Source organism: Molothrus ater, chromosome 1 (assembly GCF_012460135.2).
Source record: "Molothrus ater isolate BHLD 08-10-18 breed brown headed cowbird chromosome 1, BPBGC_Mater_1.1, whole genome shotgun sequence".
NCBI classification, from domain to species: Eukaryota; Metazoa; Chordata; class Aves; order Passeriformes; family Icteridae; genus Molothrus; species Molothrus ater.
Window position 1 is genome coordinate 144,781,147 of NC_050478.2, and position 13,162 is coordinate 144,794,308.

General features: G+C 37.6%; 1 protein-coding gene across 9 annotated transcripts in view; it reads left to right on the top strand.

The window, feature by feature from the left end:
* The window catches only part of EFR3A (EFR3 homolog A), a 76,518-nt gene that overhangs the window by 43,206 nt on the left and 20,150 nt on the right, over window positions 1-13,162 (top strand). For all 9 annotated transcript variants that reach the window (XM_036402639.2, XM_036402674.2, XM_036402629.2 and 6 more), the window contains 6 exons: window positions 3,361-3,439; window positions 4,436-4,571; window positions 5,752-5,916; window positions 8,086-8,200; window positions 10,025-10,076; window positions 12,841-13,013. In XM_036402639.2, coding sequence (XP_036258532.1) covers window positions 3,361-3,439; window positions 4,436-4,571; window positions 5,752-5,916; window positions 8,086-8,200; window positions 10,025-10,076; window positions 12,841-13,013 — 720 coding nt within the window. The remainder of the gene's footprint in view (window positions 1-3,360; window positions 3,440-4,435; window positions 4,572-5,751; window positions 5,917-8,085; window positions 8,201-10,024; window positions 10,077-12,840; window positions 13,014-13,162) is intronic.

Consider the following 13,162-nt stretch of genomic DNA (forward strand, 5'->3'; position numbering starts at 1 on the left):
TTGCTCAGAATGTTATCTCCTCTATGAATAGAGAGTCTTTGTAGTCACCATTTTTGTGTTCCACTTTGAGGACAAATTGCCAAGTGTGTCTTTTTAGAAATGACTGCTGTAAAAGGTTTAGTATTTTTGAAGAACAAGAGATGCAGAAAATGCAATTTCAAGCTGTTTGTCCTAAACAAAAAGGGAGTGCTCTATCTCATTAGATAGAGCACTTTGTGAATGACAGAACAGTTAGAGTGAAAGTTTGAGATAGAGAGTCTATTGCACTTTATTGGATTGAAAAACCTGGCTTAGCTTCTGATTAGAAAACAGTTTCTTCTAACAATGTTCAGCTCTTTCACAGGTTTTAAGGAAACTCTGGAAATATAGATAGGGCCTCTTATTACAGTGCTAACATGAAGGTGCAGGTTCAGTTCCCCACCTGAAGGCTTGCTTCATGTGACACTGTAATATCAGGCAACATGCTGCCACTTCTTTGCAAAACTGAGAGAGCAGTGCTGCTTGCATCATGAGGCAGGGTTTATTAAGTGATTGAGGGGTTTAAATATAATGAAGGTACAGGAATATGTTCTCTTAGATGGCCTAGTTCTTCCCACAGAAATTAAGTATTTTATTTATACACTGAAAGACCTTCAAGCTATCAAAAGCCAATTTCAAGTTACTAGTGTTAATAAAAAAAAGATAGGGAAATTTCAGATTGCAGTGGAAATCTGAAGTCAGTCTCCTCGTATAGGTTTGGATTGACATTAGTTCTCCTTGCCGTAGGCAGAAAATCTCCATGGTTATGTCTGCGTACAGTAGCTAGAAACTCTCAAATAATAATTTGCAATAAAATCTTACAGATTAATCTCACTAATTGCTTAATGAAAGTCAAAATATGTTACAATAATATTACCTGAAAAAAAAATTTAAGTTGTGTCTACAGTCAGAAGCTATTGAGACATACTTAGCATGGATTTGCAATGGTGAATAGATTAGACAGATTCAGAGAGATCAGAAATCTGTTGAAACTTCCCAAGTGTAACAGCTGCATTTCCATTCTTGTCAGTTCACATCAGGTGTGGAGGGGCTTGGAATATTAACAGACTGGTGTTCAATATTCTTTCAGCAAACATGATGCATGAGCAGAATATTTTATACATTCCCATACATGCATGACTCAGTTATGTTTTCTGATCCTTGGTACCAATTTATCATTATTACTTTAAGGATTACTTGTATGTGTGGCACTGAGAAAGAATTCAGGGATCATTAGTGGCTCTCTCCCCAGAAACTTGCATTATTGGTTCTGCTGTTCCTTTGAAATTGAGAGACCTAATTGTGCATTTTTGCTACATATGTGCAGCAGATCTCAATGGAAGGCAGAGTTTGGCATTTGTTAATCCAGCAATAGAATCTTTTGTAATCTTAGTAGATATTCTTTATTGAAAGAAGTGTAATTTGAAAAAAAAAATATGTTAAGGTGTGACTTGATTTTAACTAAAGTAAATGCACCATACTAAAAATACCCTTTACTGTCTTTTGCAAAAACAAAGCTACATTGAATACACTTGTTATGGTCAGTAAAATACATCACCTACAGGAATCTAATCCAGCTGTCCTTAGGAGGAAGATTCCAGTATACAAAGTATGCTGCCCACTGAGCTGTTATACAAAGCTTTAGCCAAGTCTGTCATCTTCTCCCTGCTGTGTTCCCAGCAGTTTATCTACCAGAAGTAGCTGATACTTGGCCTTTCTGGCAATATAAATCTGTATGTCTTGTTCAGAGAGGAATTTTTTGTTTGTTTGTTAATGTGATATGGGATGCAGTTGACCATAATCTGCCTGAATGGATTTTTGGGGCAGATGAATAGGAACTGTCAAGGATAACAAAGAACACAATGCCCTGAAAGATTAAAGGATGAGTTCCAATCAGGAGAAGATAGTGGAGAGTAAGATTTTCCATTCGATGACACCTGTGCACAAGAAAAGCAGCTACTCCCAATAGGTACTCAAGTTGATTTAGTGATGTAAATCTGCTGTTATCTTGGCAGGCAAATACTTTTAAAATTCCTGACATTCTTTCCTGTAGGGATTTCTGTTAAAGGTATGTGATGTGTAAAGATGGCAGAACTTTTTTTTAATCTCTGCAATAGAGTGCAAGATAATTTAGGGCATAGGAGATGCTTTGTGTCATCTGGTTTAATCAGCCTTGAAGGAGACCTGTGTGTGCAGGTGACTGGGCTGGGAGCAGCTGCCCAGTGAGGGAATTGAGATCTCCAGATTGTAGACAGAGTAGGTTGTAGCATCCAGCCAATCCTTCTTCTTCACAGTGCTGACTTCTTTCACCTCCAGAGCTTTTCAGTTTGTTGCTTCAAACAACTTCATGTTTCCTAAGTTCTTTGAGAAAAGGGAGAGCAGTAATGGTTCTGTAGCTGAGATACCTGTTTAGGAACAGAAACTCATCTTCTTTTACAAAGTTTTTTTGTTGATTTGGCTGCCATATTTGCTGTTCACTGGTGAATTTGTTTGTGGATTTGTTTTGATTTTTTTAAAACCTAAATCATACCAATTAAAATGCATCCAAAGTTACCTTTTCTTCAGTCTTCTAGAATGAAAAAACACAGTTATTTTTTTAATGCTTTTTCAGGGACACAGATCTCTTTTTTGCAAAAATCTGTGTGTCCTATTCATAGCTCTCAACATTTCTGCTTAAGCAGAATTTTTTGTATTTGCTTGAAACACTGATAAATTTTTTCTCGTTTGTGGTTCCTATTCCATTTAAAGAGAAACTGATGCATTTTTATTGGGATTTTGTTTTCATCTTTCTTGCAGTAAGTGTCGACATGCTTCCAAGCGTAAAGGCATATACACACAAAGAGCAGCTCTTTTTTGTTTTCAATGTATTTTATTTATGAAACCACCATGAAAACAAAAATATTTCTGAGAGTTTCTATTCTGGATGGAGCATTCAGCCCTAATTATTTTGCAGCTTGTAATTCAAAACAACTTATTTATCTTGTAAAGTACAAATTTTCAAGGTGTTACAACCTTCAGCAGATTCCTTTAATGTAAAAAAGCATCTAATGTCCCAGCACTCTGTATGGAAAGAGTGTATTCTTAACTATATATGTTTGGTGTATCTAGGTTCCTTAAATTTCCAGAACAGGAATTTCTTTTCAGCCAAATGTTTTGTGATCATATCCTAAACCTAGAAAACCAGTACTTTTCTGAAGTTCTAAATTTCTCATAAGTTATTGTATGGAAGTTTTATGTTAGTAAATAATCCCTTTGAGGTGAATTTTGAGAAAATTCATAAGATACCATTTATTATATCTGTATGATATAATTTCTTCATTATGTCTTAATTTTTGCTTACAGGCATTTAGACCATCATAAACTATGGGATCCTAATGAATTTGCTGTTTCCTGCTTTAAAATCATCATGTATTCTATACAGGTAGGATTTTCTCCTGTTTTTTTTCCTTGCATGCATGTTTCAAGCACTTGAGAGAGGTTTTGATGCTCATCTCACCATGCTAATCATAGACAGTAGATAAGTCAAAGAATCCAAAAGATTCAAGGGAAGGTAGTGGGATGGTCCTTCTCCAGAACAAGGAGCAGGGTGCTGGTGTGACATGATGCTTGACAAAGAAATCTCTCAGGTTGGTTTTCTATGCCAATACAGCTGTGCTGATTTTCCAACTCCAGAGACCAACTTCACATACAATTGTTGTGCTGAGGATTTTTAATAGTGGACAACCTGTATTGTGGCCTTAAGCTGAAGGATGGAAGGTAGAGATTGGATATTAGGAAGAAGTTCTTTACCTGAAGAGTAGTGAGATACTGCAACAGCTTGTACAGGGAAGCTGTGGCTGCCCCATCCCTGGAAGTGTTCAGGGCCAGGTTGGATGGGGCTTTGAGCAACCTGGTCTAGTGGAAGCTGTCCCTGCCCGTGGCAGGGGACTTGGAACAAGATGGTCTTGAAGATCTCTCACAACTCAAACCATTCTATGGCTCTCATTGTCTGCTGTAAACCTCAAGGTATAATTCTTTGATTGCATCAAACACAGATGCCCAGAAGATAAAAGTGTAAAATTCCAGGTTTGTGGGAGAAAGCTGAGTTTTCTCACCATTTACATCAATGGTGCTGTATTCTTTGAACTGCAGTTAGCTGAGTGAGGGACAATTTCATGCTTCCTCTGTGCTTGTAGATGTTCCTGGATATTTTAAAGGACTCTTTTGTACATGGGGCTGGCTGAGTGAACCTGTATTTCTTCATCTGTCATGGCACTTTTTTGAATCCATATTTAGTCATGAATTGATTGTAATTTCGATAAATTTCTGAATGAAAATGTTGCAGAATGGGAACATGGTCATGACCGTAGCTGAGTGATGTATGAGCTTATTCTTGTTAAAGTCACAGATGAAGATTTTCTGTCTGTTTTCTTAATAGGCACAATATTCCCATCATGTCATACAAGAAATCCTTGGGCACCTTGATGTCCGCAAAAGGGATTCACCACGAGTTCGTGCTGGCATTATTCAGGTTCTTCTGGAAGCAGTTGCAATAGCAGCTAAAGGATCAATAGGTAAGTAGTATTAAATTAAAGGCATCAGGTCAAAGGATAAATTTGCAGGGTAGTGCTCATTTTCACTTTGATTTCAGACTGATTGGAAACATTTTGAAAAGGTTTTGTGTATAATTTTTTTCCCCTTTCTGCTGAAAAATGCTTGAAATCTTACTTGGTTTGCAGTTACTCCAAGCATATACATTTGGTTATTTGACTGTTAGATAATCCTTTGCATTGAAAAAATTGTGAAAGGCAGGTATTCCTGTTTGGAAAGAAATCATAAAGTCTGAGAGAACCATGTGTCACTACAAAATGTCAAGAGCACTGTTGCTTTGTGATACAGCTGTGACCTGAATATTGCAGGAGTAGAATGATCTTTGAGAAATGTTTCCTTATTGACTGTGAAGAAGCTGAAATAAGGTGAAATAATGTCATTTAAAATTAGGATAGTTCCTTGAAATAAGAGTAGTTATGAAGAGATGCACCCTCTAGTGCTCTTTCCCTGATGTTCTTTGGTGTCCTGCTGAAATATTGTTTTGCTTCATTAGCTTGAGCCTGAATGTGTCCTTCCTCTTTATATGAGACCCACTTGCATTCACAGACTTGTGAAATCTTTTACCATATGATGAAAAGAGTTCATGATTTGCTCCAATGTATAGAACTGGATTTTAGTAGCAGATTTTGAAATAACTGAAGTTCACAGGCAAGTACCTGCAGTTAAATCCATTACTGATGCTTAATTTCAGCAACCACTTCTGTTTTGTATCTGAAACTTGCATGGTGAGTTGACTCTGGGCTGTTTGCACTCCCCTTTCCCACAGAACAGGGACAATGTAGAAAGAAAGTGAGAAGTTTCATGGATCAAGATAAAGACAGTTTGATGGGTGGAGCAAAAGCTGCATGCAGAAGGAAAATCAGATTACCTCCATCCTGACCAGACCCAGTAGTGGATCATAATAGATTGTGCATACATACCTAACTGTGTTTCCTGATTCCAAGTTAATTTCTAAAGTATCAAAGTGTAGGCACACCTCAAAAGTTTTTCTCTAGTCATGATGCCTCAAACACTGTAATTCACTTTGTTCTCTTCATCATCCTACTCTCATTACGTGTGAAAATGGATTGAAAAGCCCAGTTTTAATTTTCTTCAGACATCTCCCCCTTGACAAGTGCAATCACTGTTATTTGTTGTTTCCAGGCCCAACAGTTCTAGAGGTTTTTAATACCTTGTTGAAGCACCTGCGCATCAGCGTTGACTTTGAGCTGGGTGACCGGCGCAGTTCCTGTGAAAGCACCACTTTAAGCATCAGCTCCAAGGAGAGTGATGAGAGGATTGTCCAGAATGCAATTATTCAAACAATTGGTGAGTAATACAATTGGCACAGGCTCACTTAAAATTTCTCCCCTTTTCCCTCTTCCCCATCGAGATGATATTGGACCAGTTTGAATCATGAAGGAATACTACCAAGTATGGTTTCTCTGATTGTGTTTGCCTCTCATTCTCAGGCTTGCTTTATGTGTTTGATTTCTGAAAGGTTTTTCTTTTAAATGTTAACTGAACACATAGCCAAGAAGGTTATGAAAATTAAAAATGCTGGTGGACTTAAAATTAATTTTAATTATATTATTATGTGGCCCTTGAAATGTAGAAATCTCTACCTTTGGTACAGAACTACTATTAGTCCTTCTATGAAAATCATTGCAAACAGTTGTATGCAGTAATACATATTTTTGTAGGTAGTGCTTTAAAATTGATAGAAATGAATGTTAAACATAGTAGCAACAATGACACCTAATGGCCAGTTGTGCTACCATAACTAAACTGAAGTACTTTAATGCACAGCACTTGAAATTATTTTCTCATCAGTGTCCCCCCCTTTCTTAGATTTTCCCATTATGACAGTGATGTTATATATTGGGGTGTATTTATGATATGTATTCCTATTCTTAAAGAACAAGGGAGATGTAGCTTAAATGTTGTTCACTGATCTGCACCTCTGCTTGCCTTGAAGAGCAGTAACAAGTATATAGTAGATTATTTCTCACCATTTCATAAAGTTCCCAAGTTAAAATGTTCTCCCATCAAAAAAAAAACAAACCACAAACCAACCTCGAAGTTAATGTTACACTATTTCATAGTAATAAAATAGAATATCTGCAGTTGGAAGAGACACATAAGGATCATTGAACCCATCTCTCTGCTCCTCCCAGGACTGCTTCAGCTAAACCATGTGCCTGAGGGCATTGCTCAGATACTGCTTGACCTCTGTTAGGCTTGGTGCTGTGACCACTTCCTGGGGAGCCTGATCTAGTGGCCAACCTTCCTTTTAGTGAAGTATCTTTTCCTAATGTCCCATCTGAACTTCCCCTGATACAATTCCATCCCATTTCCTCATGTCCTGTCACTGGTCACCAGAGAGAAATCATCATCTCCTGTTTCCCTGCCCCCCTTGAAGGTGTTTGGTGTTCTTAGACTGAGGCACCAAAGCATGGACTTGAGGAGGGGCTGCAGCAGTGCAGTGGGATGGGACAGTCACTCCTCAGCCAGCTGGTGATGCTGTGCCTGGTGCCCCACAGGGCACAGTTGGCTCTTTTGGCTGCCAGGGCACACTTGATGCACACTGGACTTGCCATTAACCCAACCCCCCGATCTCTTTCCTTGGGGAATGTTGGGAATAACAGTGTTAGCTCAGTTCTCTGCATGTGCTGGCACAGCTGTGCCCACTGCTGTGGCTGTGCTGCCCTAAGAGGAGGGCCCAGCCTGCAGCTGGCACTGGGATGGCAGCTGTTCCCACTGGAGCTGTGTCTGGGCAGCTGCTTCACTTGTGGTGGGTGCAGAGCTGGGAGAGACCAGGGTCTTCTGCGAGTGGGAACCATTCCTCACTGGTGGAGCTGGCAGAGCTGCAGTGCCCTTCCTGCCAGCTGATGCCAGCACTCCCAGAGATACTTTTAAAGAGGTGTGTGTGTGTGTGTGCCTGACATTTCTCCTGGCCCTGCCCAGGTTCCCTCAGCCATTGTGGCTCTTTCTACTGCTGTGAGGTTCCCCTGGTCCAGGAACCCTCCCTGTACCCCATGCTGGAGTGCTCCTCTTCCCATGGTGCTGGCATGGAAGCTGCTCATCTCATCACTCCCCAAGAACAGCAACAGTCCCAAAATACTTGTATGTCTCTGGGATTTCTGTCCCCTCACTTGTAGTATTTATTGGAGACTTAACAGATAATACTATATGCCATGAGAAACACTTCCAATTCCTCACTAGGTACAAGTTAATAGAATCCAGATACTTAATTTTTAAATTGTATATTTAGAGGAGGATAAAATTAGGTTTTGGTATTCAAAGATGAAAGTATCATGAAAAAGACTCACTAAAATCATTCAGCAAAAATAAATATGAGATTATGCCCTAAAACAAGTCATATGTTTATTCTTCATCTATTTTGACCTGTTAATATATTCCTTGTATTTTAAAGGCTTTTCTTATAAAGAGAAGGGCCCTATATCTCTTCTATGATTTCATTCTGTTTTTATTTAGGATTTTTTGGAAGCAATCTTCCAGATTACCAGAGATCAGAGATTATGATGTTCATTATGAGCAAAGTACCTGTTTTGGGAACAACTTCACAATCGCTGGATCCCAGTAACCTTGGGTTTGTATATGCTACATTTTTAAATTTCAAATTAAAAATCTAGATTTTAGAATCCTGATAAATTAAGAAATGGAAAACATTAAGAAAAGCAAAATGCAAATTCTCACTCCTTAGAGACTGTATTAAATACTATGCAGAACCAAGACAAGCTCAGTGTCAGCAATATTAAATCAACCTACATACATTTTACTGATAAGAATTACCTGATTGGAAGGCCATTTATTTTTCATTAAAACACTCTTTGTCTCTGCATTTGTACATTTTTTTTTAAATTATGAACTTTATGGTTGTTAATTCCATAATTTTTATATATTGGTTTTGAGAATGAGAAGAATTCAATTATAAATTGCATAATTTGCAAACTATTTTTAAGGTTTGTTCTTTTTTTTTTTTAATTCTGTACAAGTTGACTTCAGATTAAGAAATAACTGCAGAAATTCCAGTGAATTTTGGATTTTTCCTATGTATTTCGAAATAGAAAAAAGCTATAAGTAGGCAGACTTAATAAACCCACAATTTAAAAGTCACCCTACACTGGATACTTTTCCCTGTAGCAGCAATAATTTTGTTTAAAAGACTGCATTTCCTCAGTATGAGGAATTACTGAAAAGGCTGCAGCTGTTCTTTCCAGATGTGCACAGACATTTTGCACCACATAAGTGATTCCCTAATACTTTAAGTAGGAAGTCATTGTCATTCTCCAGCTTCTTATAGCTTTTCATACAGTATCCCTGCAGCATGGGATGCTATTCCATGGAAGATAGAAGTCTGTGCCAGGCAGTTGTCACTCATTGTGCAGGTATTTCAAGAACCAATCCATATGAAATTCTCTACTTGGATTAACAGTTGAGGGTGGTGGTTGTTTTTTTTATAACTGTGTAATTTTCCATTTATGAGATTCTGTGTAAACATGTGCCTGAGCAGTGTGTTAGTATGATGTGTGCATGTGTCACTCTGAGCAGAGAAGGCTTTCTGATTGCTGATCAAGTTTGGCATTACTTAGAATTTTGATTCCAGCTGCCCAAGACATTTGAATGATACAGACAAGCCAGGATTGTAGCCCATTAAGGTAGAAGTTTCCACTGTTACATAGAGGCCAACTTTTGTGAAGAGGGTTGATCTTCCTTTACACTATTTAATAGAGAAAATGGCTTGTACCTTTTTTACTTTCCTGAAAGAATCTCTGTGAACAAAGCAATTTATTCCAAGTGCACTTTTATCTCCTAAGACCTTGCAAGAATAGTGACTATGTACTTTCAGCTATTTGGCTACTTTTAGTACCTACAGGATGGAATGAAAACAGATGAAGAACAGGTCAAGTAATGTTTCATGTACCTTCCTGTGATATGAAAATTGAGGAATCTTTTAGTTTTTCTTACTGATTTTGCCAATAACTTTTTTCCAGTCTCAAAGTTTTTGGGGTCTGGCTTAAAGAAGAAATGTCTCTGTTTCTTAAAAGACTCAATTGCATTTTAGTCCAGAAGAAGTTTTCAGTGCTGATGCTTGTGAAAATAACATCAAGCTCATAGTAGTCAAACTTTTTATAGGTTTCTAAGTAAAACATAAAGATTTATACCTGCTTCACATATACAATTTAATTCTTTCTTCAACTGCTCCATTTTTAAGCCTTCCTATAAATGTGTCTTTCAAAAATATTTAATTATTGCAACTCAGTTGGAAGTACCTTCCTTTATCTATGATCATCCAGCATTTCTTCCAAGACTGCTGTATTCACTTGTCAAAAATGAGAATAGTGTCTAGAGTAGAATAATATTTCAAAAATATGCAAGAAAACCTAATTTGCAATCTTTTTTCCAATTGCAGAGATTTGGGAACCAGGAGGATTCAAATCATGTTATTGAGATCTTTACTTATGGTAAGGCTTTTGTGATGAGTATAATATGTTATAATCACACAGTTCCACTTTATGCATATAAGTACAGTATAACAACACTGGGCTGTGAAAATAAACTTATATTCATATTGCATAGACCTGTAATTCTATTGTGTAATATTGTGAAAGCGTTTTTCCAACTTAAATTGCAAACAGCATGAGAAATACACCTCCACCTCTTAGAGCACTTCAGTGAATGTCAGTTATAATTGGATCTGCAGATCCAAAAGAACATCCTAGGGTGGGTTGAGTTCTGCCAGCAATACTGGCTACATCAAAGTGAAATCACTTTCATCTCTGAGCCTGGAAAAGTGGTAATTAGTAGAATGGCCAATGTTTTAAAACCATAGGAATGGATACCTCAGACACAGTTGTTCTTTCCTTCCTAATGTTTCCCAAATTTCTTGTAAGGTGTGATTGAATTTTTTATCACAGATACATTTTTCAGCTGTAAATCTTCAGAGTATTTCTGGAAATAGACCCAGATGGTAAAAATCAGGAAGTGGGTAGTAAAGGAGGCTCTTGCCAGTAGAATCCTGGCCTGTTTTTTTTGCAGAAGCTGAGAACTGTTTAGTGACTCAAATAGGGGAATGATTTCACAAATTAAAGCAGAAGAATTTCCTGCAAAATGAGTTTCTATCCCTGCTTTGACATGACGTATATGGTGTTAGGCAAATAGGTTAAAGCATTCTTGGCTTGTCCAAATCTGAAATCTTAGACTCTGGTTTGCAGAAGAACTGGGCATTCAGAGTTGCAGTTTAAGGATAGAAAACTTGTTAGGAAGGACCTCAGGTGGTCATTTTGCACATTGTCTTCATTAAACATAGACTCAGGTATGTCTAAACTGTTCCTGACAATATACATCTCACCAGTATTAAAATTCCATTAAAACAGGTAAGAATTGTTCTAATGATTTGGGGTGCTACATAGCCTGTAAGTATGCTTTAAGGGAGTCAGAGTGTGGAAGGGATTTAACATTTTGGACACTGAATTTTGGTTTGCATCTCTTTTAGAATACGGAAATAAAATCCATAAATTTTGGTTTGCATCTTCTAGAATATGGAAATAAAATCATGGCACAAAGGTGTGAAAGTCATTGTCTCATGCTTAATAAATTAGTCATTGATAAATATTGTGAAAAAAATCCAGCATTGTACACCATGTATTCTTTACAAAAGAAAAATATTTCATAGCATAATTAGTCTGTTGTCATGCATATACAGGTAGCCAAGTGAATGCTGTACAGGCAGTTGAAATCTGGCACTTCATTAAAAGTGTGCACTTTGTTTTGCAGCCTTGCTGCTTGTGATATCAGTCATTTTCCATGTTCAGAATGATTGATCAGATAGCTTCTTGGCCCCTGGTGCTCCTGTCAGCCACGTCCCTGGGAAGCCCTCAGCTAAGCTGGGAGCACTGTGCTCACTCAGGTTTAACCCAGAGCACCAGGCACCACCCAGGCACTCACTCACCCTGCCCCAGGGGCATGGGGAGAGAACCAGGACAGTACCAGTGAGAGAAGTGGGTTGAGATGAAGACCTTTTAGTAAGTAAAAAAAGGAAACCAAGAAACAAGAAAAAGAAGTAATAATAAAATAAAACAAAATCCCAACTACTCACCACAGGCCAACTGATAGCCAGCCCAGTCCCCAAGCAGTGGCAGCCCTCACAAATTGCCTCCTGTTCTGCTGCTGAACATGGCACATTTTAATATGGAATATTCTTCTGGAGGTGTGTAAGCCCTGCTCAGCAGTAGCCAAATCATCTCTGTGTTACCAGCACTGCTTTGGTCACAAATCCAGAACACAGTATCACATGTGCTGCTATCAAGAAAATGACCTATCCCAGCCAAAACCAGTAAAACACAGCTCACATGTAAAAACTGTAAGGGTATGGAATATATATAAAGAAGATAGAATTATTATATAAGTCTTGGATGAAAATATTATTGCATTTATTATAACTAAATTTGGAATAGTTTTGCTTCCCTCATGCTCAACAGGTTATATGTACTTTGTAATATATTTTGAAATTGTAATATTGTGGTAAACCTCCATTTTAAGGGATGGTAAATTTTAAATATTTCTGGCTACTGTAGATGTTTAGCTAATTAAAATTTGAATTACTTGTTAGGTAGTTGTTTATTTTTCTTCTTGTACCTGCAGAATTTGCTTTAGTTAAAAGTAACTGAATGAGACATGTCAGGGTAGTATTAATTTTCAAAATAACACTATGGCACCAGTTTTCTAAGAAAGTGATATTTGCTTACTTCATATTTTGCAATAAAATAGTATCCATAAATCTTTGAGGTGTACATATAGGCCCTGATTTCTCATTTTTTATTTCACCTGAGATTACTCTGCCATATGTGAACAGCTCATAACCTGAAATGGAAAAATTTCTATTGTAATTATTGACTGGAATTCCCATCATCTTCAATTCATGCCCTGCAAATTTTCATAGGCCATATAAAAAAAACAAATCATAAATCATACATTATTTTTTGATTCAGAGTGTGTTTTTAAAGAAAGGATCCTGAAAAATCCTTTTAGCATGAGTGGCTTAATTTGAAAATGTATGCTGACATCCTTCCAAATTCATACTGAGGTCAGGAATTTTCAAAATTAATACAATACTTCAATTTGAATCTATGTTGTGGATGCCAAAGCAATCCCACTAAAAAGTGACAGCTGTGATTAATTCTTAAAATGCAGTAATGCCACATGAATTTTATTTCAAACAATGAACAGGTGACTTCAGGATACAAAGCCACAACAATAAGTAATGCACTTCCTGCCCCCTTTCTGGACCCATTGCTGTCTCCTTCGCTCATGGAGGACTCGGAGCTGAGGCAGCTGGTGCTGGAAATCCTGCACAACCTCATCGATCGGCACGACAACAGAGCCAAGCTCAGAGGGATCAGGTACTGCTCTTCTTTATTGCCTGCTTGAGACTCCAGTGCATTACCTGAATGACAGCTACTGTTGATTCTTAAATGTTTTTGCTACTACGAATTATTAATATACTGTTTTGGTAAATGCACGGTGTTCAGTGTCATTTATTCATGGCAAG